Here is a 13,146-nt window from a genome sequence, read left to right as displayed (position 1 = left end):
TTATATTTCTTTTTGTCTGGTGGAAGTTTTAAATAGGTTGGATTTAAGTTACATAAATTAGAAATCTTTTACCATTTTGTTAAACTTAAGTGTCACAACAAATAGCTTTCACTTCTTACTGAGGGATCTTAACGTGAGCTTTCTCTACCCTGGAAAGCAGTCATTCAAAGACTAATTAAGATTTTTGGTGGCTTTGTTAAGCCATCATATTTATCATGATGTTGGGCCAATGATCTCCCTCGTCTGTGTGTGTACTTGGCTACTCTGAGAGTTTTCGCATGGCAATCAGCCTACCTACATAAATTGTGGCATTGACTTCTGGTTCTGAAGTACTTGGGGGTTTGCACTTTTGCTGAATTCAGCATAAAATCTGTTTAATCTTCTGAAATAGTGGTTGAATGGATATTTCAAATTGTATTTTCTAAGCAAGCTCAGTTTGCCTTGATCACTTGACAGATGTTGGACTTGTCTGTCCTTTGCCTTATCATTTCTGCCTTTAAGAATAGTTCTAATGGCTAGAAATACGTTTTTTTAAGTGTTGGCTAGGAAACACGTTTTTTGAAGTGTGTCTGTTTTGGGTTATTTAAAGGAATAGGCATTTATCCTTTTGTAATACTGGCCGTGAGCGTTAACTACTTATTGCATTTTCATTGATTAAGTTTCTTAATAAAAGTAATTATATTAATTTATTTTTTAAAAAATGGTTGATGGATCTTTATATTTAAAAGCTGTTTAGGTTTGGTGTTTAATTGACTATTTTGGTAATGGGAAAAGTATTTTCCTTTTTATGTTGCAATTCATGGAGTTGCTGGACGATAATAACAGTGTACTTCTCCAGCCTCAGTGGTAGCAAGACCTATTGTCATAAAGATAAAAAAGTAACCAACTGTATTTATTTTAAATGATTTATTTTAAATCAAGTTCTCCAATATAGTTTTGTTTTTAAATGTCATCTTTCTGAAAGCTGTCAACTTCAAAGTGCATCAGATGCAGACCAAACATACTGTGATTAACCTCTTCGAGTAGTTTTACGTTATCTTTTGCAAAATACCAATTTAACAGCATATTGCATTTAAGATAATACTTGAACAAGATGTTTTTCACAGAATTTGTTTTGCTTCATGTTACTGTTTACAATTTCTGCCTTATAGTGTTGATTTGCCTAATAATATTTGAATAAGAAAATATTTGGATTCACTGGAGCAGTGAATTTTTTGTTTTTTTTGCTGTGCATATAATTTTAAGTTGCTGTATATTTATTGGGAATGTACAGTCATTTGAGCTATAACGTGGTTGAAGAATTTAGACCGTTGTTTGTAGACTGTGAATTTTCACGTGGCCTATCATGTTATTATATCAGAACTGACTGTATCAAATTGTTTTGTGTTCTTTTCAAACTTAGAGAAAAGTGTCAAAGATGGCATCACCTTATATATACTTAACTCAGTCGACCAAATACTGCCCTCAGCTACAAGGGAGCGAATTGACTTTCTTCCTCACTATGATACGTTGGTTAAAAGTGGAATGTATGAATACTATGCCAGTGAAGGACAGACTCCATTACGTAAGTATATACCTTGCATCATAAAATTAAAGTAATAATTCCAAATTGAGAGTGTTTTATCTTGATTAGAACTTGAATTACTCTGATTGGAATGTAGCTTTACTATAAAGAGGCCAAACACAATTAACCATTTATTTTTAATAAACAGCATTTGCCTTCGCTGAATTGATAGATAATTCCTTATCTGCAACAGCCAATAACAAAGGAATTCGCAATATACAGGTCCGACTGGTGAGTAACGTAACACAGTTGTGTACTTCCTGTCAACCTCTTTAATTATAATTTTGTAGGACGACAATGTGATGGAAACTGCCTGTAATTACCTTTCTTACTGGAATTGAACACTCCTGACTATAGAAATAGGAGAGTGGCCCAATAACTGAATGATGAGTTAGTACAGGCAACTTCCCATAAAAATGGATATAGGCATTTATAATGGAAATATAAAAATAAAAGTGGAGAGTATTGTGGAAAAACTTTCAGGATTACATGGCAACATCTGGAGACTTATCGCTCTTCAAAAGAACGAGTACACTTCGTGTATTGTAACATTTGATGACAAATCTTGCAGGGATTGAACTCTAGTTTGCAATAATTCAATATCCAGTCCTCTCTCACCTGTAGTTTACTTTTGGTCTTATACTCTTGGACACAATTGCATCAGAAACTGACTAATACTACTTGTCTATTTCTAATGCTTTGCAGATTTTTCACAGAATCTAATACTAATGGTCTATTTTTCCTTTTTAGTTGTTTGATGAATCACAAGGTAAATCAGCAGTTGCTGTAATTGACAACGGGAGGGGAATGACATCTAAGCAGCTTAATAACTGGGCTGTCTATCGACTTTCCAAGTTCACCAGAACAGATGATGACATTGAAAGGTTTGTTTCCTGGATACAAACATGCTCATCTAAATCCTCCAATCCTATGAGCCCAAATTATTGGTAATAACCTCTTGTCTGACATTTTCTTGAATTTTTTTGCAAATCCAGATATTTTCAGTTTCCTCCTAATAAGCTCTGCTAGTTACAATCTCAAAAACTGATTACGTGCTAACTGAATATAGCTCTGTTATTCAGCCTTGCTCCTTTCGTAAGTAATAAGTTATCTTGCAATTATAGAAACTGTTATAAAATCTTTGGAATTCTGGAAGATCAAAATCAATTTGTCGATTATCCTTGTAGCCACTTTCTCTCAATCCCTAAAATAAGTACTTCGGTCCAGGGGATTTGTAAACTTAGTGTTATTAATTTCTCCAGAGTTTATTTTAAAATGAAGTTTTTTTACTAGGTCCTTAGTTTCCTGCTATGGGAATGTTTAATGACAGTAAATATGAAGCACTAGTTTAATATCTTGACCATTCCTTCATTTCCCACTAATAGTTTTCTTTGCTTCTAAGGGGCACATGCTTATTCTTGCTACTCTGTCTTCCTTCTCACATAGTGGTTCTTGCAAGCTTATTTCTGGTTTATTCATACTGGATACTTTTGACAAATATATTTTTGTTTAAAAATTAAAGACGACTTCATAATTAAACAATGTTTGTTAGAGAGTTTTGAGAAGATTTTTAGCTTTATTAAACAAGAATGTTTGTTTTATTATGAAAAATAATAACTATTTTAAAAATTTAGGACAGGCTATCAAAACTTCAATTGTATATGTCTTACCTAAAACAGTGAATCATTAGGTAAAGGTAAGGTTGCCATTGTCTTTACCAGACAACGGTACTCTCAGTAGAGAGAGATTGACTGGTGGTGGTTTAATCTGAGGGTCACCATGCCTGAGGCGAGGGACAACGTTGAGAAGTAGAGTCTTCCTGTAACCTCGTCTTGCGTAGTTTATGTGGATTGACCATGTTAAATGTCCATTACAGACATTAATTAGTGTCATGCATTCAAGCTTGCCTGGACAAATTTAAATTCAATTAGTTGGTGTGATACTAGTAATAATAAATGTGAAACTTTAGGATGTTTTAAAAACTCACATGGGTCATTGCTATCCTTACCTGACCTATCCTACGCATGACTCCAGAGCCACTGCAATAGAGCTAACTCTTAAGTGCCGTTTAAAATGGCACAGAAGGCCACTCACTTGTATCGAACTTAGTGAAGTAGCATGTTAGTGGAAAATGGTGAAATTTAAATTATTAATTGAGCTTGTCCTTATTGTTTCCTCAGCGATCATTCAGGATATGTCCGTCCACCCATGGTGCCTCGCAGTCTCAATAGTGACATTTCTTATTTTGGTGTTGGTGGGAAACAAGCGGTTTTCTTCATTGGCCAATCAACTAGAGTAAGTTTCAAAATTTAAAGCCCTTAACATAAATATTTCAATTCAATAAAGGTTTATTCAATTTCTGATTATTTTTGCTTTCCTTTCTATTGATTCTTAAGTTAATGTACAGTAATTGAAGAAGGTCTTGACTATAAATAACAGTCTGTATAATTTGGTTTTGATCAGTAAATCAGTGCATCTTTTAGTTTTTGCAGTTTAGTTAAGTTTTGTTTTAAAATCACTCCTGCTGTTATCACAAGCCATTTCTGAGCATTTCTGAATTAAAATTTGGGGCGTCTATTAGTTTAAGGAAATAATTATTTATTTGGTACATTAATTGGTGTAGTATTCCTTTTGCTTCTGTCTGCATGTCTTAACAGAGTAATTTGTGTTTTTTCTTTTGCAGATGATAACCAAACCGGCTGAATCTCAAGATGTACATGAATTAATGCTTTCTAAAGATGATTTTGAAAAGAAGGAGAAAAATAAAGAAGCAATATATAGTGGATTCATCCGAAACAGAAAGGTAATATTATACTTAGGGTCATTTTTGAGGTTGTCAGTGTAGAATTAATGAGGTAAATTCTGTTTTGTGTTTGTCACTCAACAACTTCCAATTTACATTTGAAATCTGTTTAAAGTGAATAGTTTGAAGTTTTCCCATTGATAAATGTATGTAACATGAAACCAAAGATTTTTGAGGAATGAAAGAATTCAATTTCTAATGCAATTGCATAATTTGGCTAACTCTGTGTAACTGTTTAAGTTAAAAGAACTTGGAGGAGCTCTACAAAGACAACCCGGAAGGTTGAATTTTAATAACACTAGAATGGAGATAATAAGGAGTTTTTGTACATGAAACATTGTTTCCAAGTCCAGCATATGTACATTTGACTTAGGCAGAAGTACTGGCTGTGTTTTGAGATTATAGTTGTAAAGTATTTCAAATTTATGAAACATTTTTAACAAAATATTGTGCAATTTTTAAAATAGGCAACCGATTCAATGCACATCACCAGTGAAGATGAACGATTCTTGCATAGTCTCATTGTGGAAGAAAAGGACAAGGAAAGTTTTACTGCAGTAATTATCACAGGAGTTCAGCAGGCCCATGTGCAGTATCTGAAAAACTACTTCCACCTCTGGACTAGACAGTTGGCGTAAGTGACAATTGTTCATCTGGGAGAAAAAAAAATTTATTAGTATTTCACTCCATACCTGCATTGATGCAAACCGTAGGTCTTAATAGGACTTTCTGATTGCACTATAAATAAAGGTTGCCTATAGTTGCAATCTATGAATCCTTTTTTGTTGGGCAATGTTAAATAGACTGAAATATTTGAAACCAGTCATTGTGAAGTAAATTCCAAAAAGGACTCTAGGTTGGAATAGCTGTAGAATGAAACTCAAACTTACGAGTTTGAAATTTAGTTATTTGAGTAATAGGATGTACCAACATATTTTCTGGATTATTGTGCGTTGGACACTAATTTTCCTGTCTTTTCTAATTAGATAGTTCATTTCTATGTGAGCAAATATTTTACAGCTTGACAGAAAAGAAAACAATGAACTCAGGATGCAGGAAGTCAGAAACACAAAAAGCAATTTCTTAAAAGAAAACTTAGCAGGGCTGACAGTATCTGTGGGGAGAAAGCGGAGTTTAGGTTTCGGGTCCTGTGACATTTCTTCCGAAATGATTGTAGCTAGGAAATACTGGCATATATACTGAAGATGAAGTGGGGAGAGGAGTAAACGGTAAGTGGAAATTAAACCCAAGGAGAGAGAGCAACAGTTGGGTTGATGAAGGAATAGGTAAAAGTCAGCCTGGGAGAATCAACAGTTGTTAATGGAAACCATCAGTAGCTGACTACGGGTTAGTTGTGCTTGTAGCCCAGGTGAAAGGCCTGATGTTGGTGAAAGGGACTGCGGTGAGCACATGCGAGAGACGCTCAGGCCCAGAGTTATTGAACTCAATCCTCAGTTCTGAAGGTTGCATAGATGCTGAGCAGAAAATGAGATGCTGTTCTTCTAGTTTACGTTGAGCTTTAGTGAAGCACTACAGGAAGCCTGAGACAGAAATATTGGCCAAGGAAGAAGGTGGTGGCCAGCAACTGGAAGTTCATCATTTTTGGAGCCAGAATATATCTGTAAAGTGGTTGCCTTGTCTCAATTTCACCTCCCCAGTGTGCCCACATTGTGAGCAACGAATACAGTGGACTAGATTGAGGAAATTATTTATTAAAGTAAATCACTGCTTCACCTGGAAAGTGGGGGCCTTGGATAAGACAGGAGGATTACACCTGCAGTTGGAGTCACTGATCAGTTCTGGCCACTAAACCTCAGGGAGAGAGATGTTGGCCTTTGGGAGAATGGAATTTGTTTACTAAATAATACTTGGATTTAGGATTAAATTACAAGGAAAGGCTCTACAAAACAAGTTGATACTTAGATTGGGATGATTGGCTTAAAACATTTCAACATATGAAAACAATGTAGATGGAGAGAAAAGAGTCTAGAAATAGGGGTGGTGTAGGGGCCATATATCCTAAAAATTGATGTCAAGCCTTTCGAGAAAGGTTACACACACGAGGATGGTATCTTTGTTCTCCAAGTGGCAGTTGATATTAGATCGATTGTTGCTCTTATCTCTGAGATTGAAGTGTTTTGTTATAGTTTAAGTTGATGGATTGGGAAAGGTTTAAGGATCTTGTAAAAATGTCTGACCATGATGAATTCATGAGTTGGAGGGAGGAAGTGAATGTATCATGAGTATTTTGCATCAGTGTTTACTGTGGAAAAAAACATGGAAAACAAAGGATGTGGGGAATTAGATGGTGACATCTTGAAAAATGTCCATATTACAGGGGAGTAAGTGCTGGAAGTCTTGAAACACAAAAGTGGATAAATCCCTAGGACTTGATCAGGTGTACCCTAGAACTCTGTGAGAAACTGGGGAAGTGATTGCTGGACCCCTTGCTGAGATATTTGTATCATCAATAGTCACAGGTGAGGTGCCAGAAGACTGGAGGTTGGCAAACGTGCCATTATTTGAGAAAGGTGGTAAGGACAAGCCAGGGAACTATAGATGGTGAGCCAGACATTTGTGGTGGGCAAGTTATTGGAGGGAATCCTGAGGGATAGATGTATTTGGAAAGGCAAGAACTGATCAGGGATAGTCAGCATGGCTTTGAGTGTGGGAAATCATGTCTCTCAAACTTGATTGAGTTTTTTTTTGAACAAGTAACAAAGGGGATTGATGAGGGCAGAGCAGTGGATGTGATCTAAATGGACTTCAGTAATGCATTCGACAAGGTTCCCCATGGGAGACTGGTTAGCAAGTTAGATCTCATGGAATACAAGGAGAACTAGCCATTTGGGTACAGAACTGGCTCAAAGATCGAAGACCGAGGGTGGTGATGGAGGTGGGTTGTTTTTCAGACTGGAGGCCTGTGACCAGTGGAGTGCCACAAGGACTGGTGCTGAGTCCACCACTATTCATCGTTTATATAAATGATTTTGATGTGAATATAGGAGGTATAGTTAGTAAGTTTGCAGATGACACCAAAATTGAAGGTATACTGGACAGCAAAGGTGGTTATCTCCGATTACAACAGGATCTTGACCAGATGGGCCAGTGGGCTGAGAAGTGGCCGATGGAGTTTAATTTAGATAAATGTGAGGTGTTGCATTTTGGGAAAGCAAATCTCAGCAGGACTTATACACTTAATGGTAAGGTCCTAGGGGGTGTTACTGAACAAAGAGACCTTGGACTGCAGGTTCATAGCTCCTTGAAAGTGGAGTCACAGGTAGATAGGATAGTGAAGAAGGCGTTTGGTATGCTTTCCTTTATTGGTCAGAATATTGAGTACAGGAGTTGGGAGGTCATGTTGCGGCTGTACAGGACATTGGTTAGGCCACTTTTCGTATATTGCATGCAGTTCTGATCGTCTTCCTAGCGGAAGGATGTTGTGAAACTTGGAAGGGTTCAGAAAAGATTTACAAGAATGTTGCCAGGGTTGGAGGATTTGAGCTATAGGAAGAGGCTGAACAGTCTGGAGAGTCTGAGGTTGAGGGCTGACCTGATAGAGGCTTAAAAAAAAACATGAGGGGCATGGATAGAATAAATAGACAAAGTCTCTTCCTTGGGGTGGGGGAGTCCAGAACTAGAGGGCATAGGTTTAAGGTGAGAGGGGAAAGATATATGGAAGAGACCTAAGGGCCAGTGTTTTCATAAAGAGGGTGGTACGAGTGTGGAATAAGCTGCCAGATGAAGTGGTGGAAGCTAGTAAAATTGCAACATTTAAAAGGCATCTGGATGGGTATATGAATAGGAAGGGTTTGGAGGGACATGGGCCAGGTGGTGGAGGTGGTACTAGATTGGGTTGGGATATCTGGTCGGCATGGACAAGTTTCCGTGCTGTATATCTCCACAACTGTATGTCTAAGTTTGTGTAAAGTTTGACGTGTTATCTATCACATACTTTGAGAAATATTCTGAGTCAGTGGTCAACATACTGTGCATTGCCCGATGCAAATTTTCTACCTCGTGGAAATATAGGTGAAGAAAAGATTGCCTGCATCCACCATCTGTATCAGTTTTTAATTGGTGACAATTACTTCACAAAGTATTATTTTTTAAAGTCAAAGTTTGCATCACCTAATTCTTTGGTAAAAGAATAGCCAAGGGGCTGAATTCTTGAGCAAACTGAATTCATGGCATGGTAGGTTGACGGACAGTTTGTTGACCTATTTATTCTGTCTGAATTATGTATTTTACCTTTCCAATTTTAAAATTATTGTTAGTTTCAATTTTATGAAACATTTCAACATGTTTGCTTTATCTTTAGCCACATATACCACTACTACATTCATGGACCTAAAGGAAATGATATGACAGCTACTAAAGAAGTAGGACCCTTTAACAACATTGATATAGAAGTAAGTTTATAACATTAATTTCCATGCTATCTCCTTAAATGCTTAAATTAAAACAAAAGGTAATAGATCTGGGAAATCTGAAATACAAATAGAAAGCACTGGATGTCCTTACAGCCAAGGGCTACAGCTGTTTAAGAAACATCTCATCACCATATTCTTCAGAGGAATTAGGGATGGACTCTAAATGATGACCTTGTCAGTGGTGCCAATATCCTAACTTTTAAAAAAAACTAAGCAAATTTGGCAGCCTTTGAATGGAGTGAAGCAAAATTAACGTCTAGTTTAAAAAGATTCTTCAGAACTGAACAAAAGTTCAAATATGTTGAGCATTGTTATTTAAAGTGAAGGAGAGTTAACAAAAAGGTCTGGAATCGGGTGAGATGTTTGAATGGTTACTCAAGAGAAAAGTATTTTATAATTTCATTGCAAAAATTTCTGTGACTTCACGTTTTATAGTGGAATAACACATTTAAGACCTATTATTCTTAGTTTCTTCCAGTCACATTCTTGAATGGCCGCATTCTTGACAGTATTTTGCTTCAGTGTTATTTTTATTTCAAACCAGTAGATGGACTTTTTTTTTTAATTAGCCAATTACTTCATATTAAGAACCTCTATTAAGTCAGTTTCTGTCATGGGAGAACTTCTGAACCTAGAATGTGAAGGACATTAAGTAAAATAAAATCATAGAATGGCTACAGCACAGAAGGAAACCATATATGTTAGGCTGTCTGCACAAGTAATTCAACTAGTCCATTCTCTAGCTATTAATTTGTTGCAAGTCTATTATGTAACCTTTTAGCAAAACCTTTGATGTTCATTTACTCCAAATTAGCTACATTTGTTGAATCATCAAAAAATTCAAACAAATTAGTTAAGCGCAATTTACCTTCAGCAAAACTGTACTGGCTTTCCATAATTACTCCACAATTGAACAAGTGACTTTTTTTCCCCCCAAGATGATTGTTTCTAAAAACTTTCCCATCAATAACATCTATTGATGAGCATGTCCTTGTTTGTAAGAGTTTAAGGCTGTAATTTTTATAGTACTCCAATTTTGTAGCATCACTACTGTATCCAAGGAGGACTAGAAGATTATGACCAATATCTTTGCAGTTTCCACCCTTGATTGTATCCAAGGGTGCTGGGGCAACGTGTTAGCTCAGGTGATCAACTTCAGTGGTCATAGTCATAGAGCACAGAAACAGATCATTCAGTCCAACTAAACTAAACTAGACCCACCTGTCTGCTTCTGGCCCATTTCCCTCCAAACTTTTCCTATTCATGTCTCTACCCAAATGTCTTTTAAACATTGTAATTATACACATCCACCACTTTTTCAGGCAGTTCATTCCACACGTGAGTCACCCTCTGTAAAACATTTTTGCATGTCTTTTCTAAACCTCTCTCCTCTCACCTTAAAAAGTATGGCCCCCTACTCTTGAAATTTCCCATCTTGGGGAAAATACAACTGTCTATACCTCTCATTATTTTATAAACATTTGTCAGGTCACTCTCAACCTCATATGCTCCAGTGAAAAAAGTCCCAGCCTATCCAGCCTTTCTTTAGAACTCAAAACTTCCATACCTGACAACATACTGGTAAATCTATTCTGAATCTTCTCCAACTTAATAATATCCTTCCTATAACTGGGTGAACAGAACTGCACACAGTATTCCAGAAGAGTCCTCACCGATGTCCTGTTCAACTAGAACATAATGTCCCAACTATTGTTTTGTTGGGTTAGCTCTGCTGCCACTTCTGACTGTGACTTTTGTAACATTTCCTTCTTTGGTAAAGTAAATAAAACCGTAATTTAGTACCTCAATGATGTATTTACCTTCCTCTTTTTGCTACTTCATCAGTTTCAACACTGATCACATCATGCTTATACTGTTTATATGATAGAGAGATCTTATGGAATTCTTTCTTTCTATTGTCAGTTTAGGTCTCTTTCTTTGTTTCTCTTATTTATTTATTTTTCTTATTCCACTCTGAACATTGTATATTCAGGCTTGCTCTCATTATTGTTGTAACTTGATATCTGTGGCATGCACATTTTTCTGCTTCAGCTTTCCCTTTTGACATTCTTGGAACTTGGTATGGTTTTTAGATTAGATTAGATTAGATTCCCTACAGGAAACAGGCCCAACAAGTCCACACCGACCCTTCAAAGAGTAACCCACCCAGACCCACTCCCCTGCCCAGTATTTACCCCTGACTAATTGTAACTTTTCTACTTGTCGCAATGTACTTCACTTTTACCTGAGCAATGTTTAAAGGCATGTTGTGTTGGAATTTTCCCTACCAGTCTGTAATTCCTGTTTACCTAGTACAAATCCATTCTCACCGCATAGGTATATTTTATTTTGGAATGCTTTTTTTCCATGGTGAAACTGAACCTCTTAATTGCTGTTCCTGAAATGGTCCTCAACTGATTCTGATTCACTTGTCCCACTTCAATCTCCAGTACCAGATCCAACAATGCATCCTTCCTTGCTGGGGTGGAACCCGTTGTGATCAAGAAATTATTTTTTCAGCGCATTGCTGTGGGTCTGGAGTCACATTTACCAGACCAGGTAATGACAGCAGGTTTCCTTAATGAACAGGATGAACTTTTATGACATTCAAATATAGTTTTGCATTCTACATTGCTGAAATGAGCTTTCAATTCTGGATTTATTAATTCAAATGAAATTCCATGGTGGGATTTGAACATTGTCTTCAGAGCATTAACTTGGGCCTCCTAGGTTACTAGGAGAAAGTGGGGACTGCAGATGTTGGAGTTCAGAGTCAAAAGGTGTAGTGCTGGAAAAGCACAGCTGGTCAAGTAGCTTCCAAGGAGCAGAAAGTTGACGTTTCAAGCATAAGCTCTTCTTCATTCCTGGTGAGCTTATGCCGCCTTAATTACCTTAACTATCTGACCTTCATTCGGAATTCTCAGGGCATGCACACAGAAGTCTCTTTGATCTTAATTAGATTAGATTACTTAGTGTGGAAACAGGCCCTTTGGCCCAACAAGTCCACACCGCCCCGCCGAAGCGCAACCCACCCATACCCCTACATCTACCCCTTACCTAACACTATGGGCAATTTAGCATAGCCAATTAACCTGACCTGCACATCTTTGGAATGTGGGAGGAAACCGGAGCACCCGGAGGAAACCCACGCAGACACGGGGAGAATGTGCAAACTTCACAGAGTCGCCTGAGGCGGGAATTGAACCCGGGTCTCTGGTGCTGTGAGGCAGCAGTGCTAACCACTGTGCCACCGTGCCGCCCACCGTGCCGTACTTGCCAGGCTCCTCCTATTCACATTGTAGTCCCTTGCCTTGTTTGTTTGTTACTTCTAAAGTGCATTATCTCTGTTTTCTACATTGAATTTCATTTCCCATTGCTGTGCCCAGCCGACGATTCCATTGCAATTATAACTGTTGTACTCTGTTTACCAGTGCAACTATTTTTGTTTCATCTGTAAACTTCTTTGTTATTTCCTCTACATTTAAGTCCAAATCATTAATATGCATCTCAATTAAAATGGGCCTCAATTGAATCTTGCAGGATCTGATTGAAAGTAGAATTCCAATCACAGAAGCATTCCTCTACTGTCACTATCTACCTTTTGCTTCTCTGCCAATTTTGGATCCACTGTGCCACTTTGCCTTGGATCACATGGGTTCTTCCTTTCTTAATCATGAGGGACCTTATCTAAGCCATGCTAAGTCTAGGTAGTCCACATCAGAAGCATAGCTCCCATCACTCCTGGTTACCTGCCCAGCATGTTAAATCAAATTTGCCAAACGTGATCTTCTCTCAAATTTTCCAGCCTTCTTTCTGTCTCATCCTCCTCCTCCTACCTGTCCCCATGTGCGTGCACACACATGCATTAATCTGTTTTATCCACCAATGCCAGTACTCAGGAGCAGATGGCACCAAGGCTGATCTAGGAATGTCTGTTTTTGAGATCTTGCCAATCTTTTTCCAAATTCTCTGAAAGTTTTCTGCAGGAACTCATTGCTGTTTATCTCTTTGGTAGTGATCGGGAACACAGATTCTGACTGTTGTGCCTCCTCTCAGAATTTGGTGCGATTCTTTATAATCAGTTAGTATTACTAAAATAAATCCTGATAATGCACCTTCATCACTATAATTTTTAGAACCCGCTTTAGTCTGAATGTTAGTTTATTTAAACAATTAAGGAAATCTATTTGCAAAATGAGCAACTTTTACAATATCTCAGTTGGGTTTGTCTTGCCTCTTTAAGCAAATGGGGAATACCAATCAATTTTTCCTTTCAAGATATTAAAACTTTGTACTTTGGTTTGTAAGTAGCCCTGCACCATAATTGTGATTAGAATTGTATTTAT

General features: G+C 37.3%; 1 protein-coding gene across 4 annotated transcripts in view; it reads left to right on the top strand.

Annotated features, from left to right (window-relative positions):
* Nucleotides 1–13,146, top strand: part of smchd1 (structural maintenance of chromosomes flexible hinge domain containing 1) — a 127,899-nt gene that overhangs the window by 5,654 nt on the left and 109,099 nt on the right. For 2 of the 4 annotated variants that reach the window (XM_072570385.1, XM_072570384.1), the window contains exons 3-9: nt 1,403–1,564; nt 1,713–1,795; nt 2,315–2,448; nt 3,745–3,859; nt 4,248–4,367; nt 4,835–5,001; nt 8,689–8,779. In XM_072570385.1, coding sequence (XP_072426486.1) covers nt 1,403–1,564; nt 1,713–1,795; nt 2,315–2,448; nt 3,745–3,859; nt 4,248–4,367; nt 4,835–5,001; nt 8,689–8,779 — 872 coding nt within the window. Of the gene's footprint in view, nt 1–1,402; nt 1,565–1,712; nt 1,796–2,314; nt 2,512–3,744; nt 3,860–4,247; nt 4,368–4,834; nt 5,002–8,688; nt 8,780–13,146 lie in introns of all 4 variants that reach the window. The other 2 variants (XM_072570383.1, XM_072570382.1) reach the window with 1 other exon arrangement.

This window comes from Chiloscyllium punctatum, chromosome 5 (assembly GCF_047496795.1).
Source record: "Chiloscyllium punctatum isolate Juve2018m chromosome 5, sChiPun1.3, whole genome shotgun sequence".
Lineage (NCBI taxonomy): Eukaryota > Metazoa > Chordata > Chondrichthyes > Orectolobiformes > Hemiscylliidae > Chiloscyllium > Chiloscyllium punctatum.
Note: the sequence above shows the minus strand (reverse complement) of the source record. Positions and strands in the feature narration are given on the sequence as shown.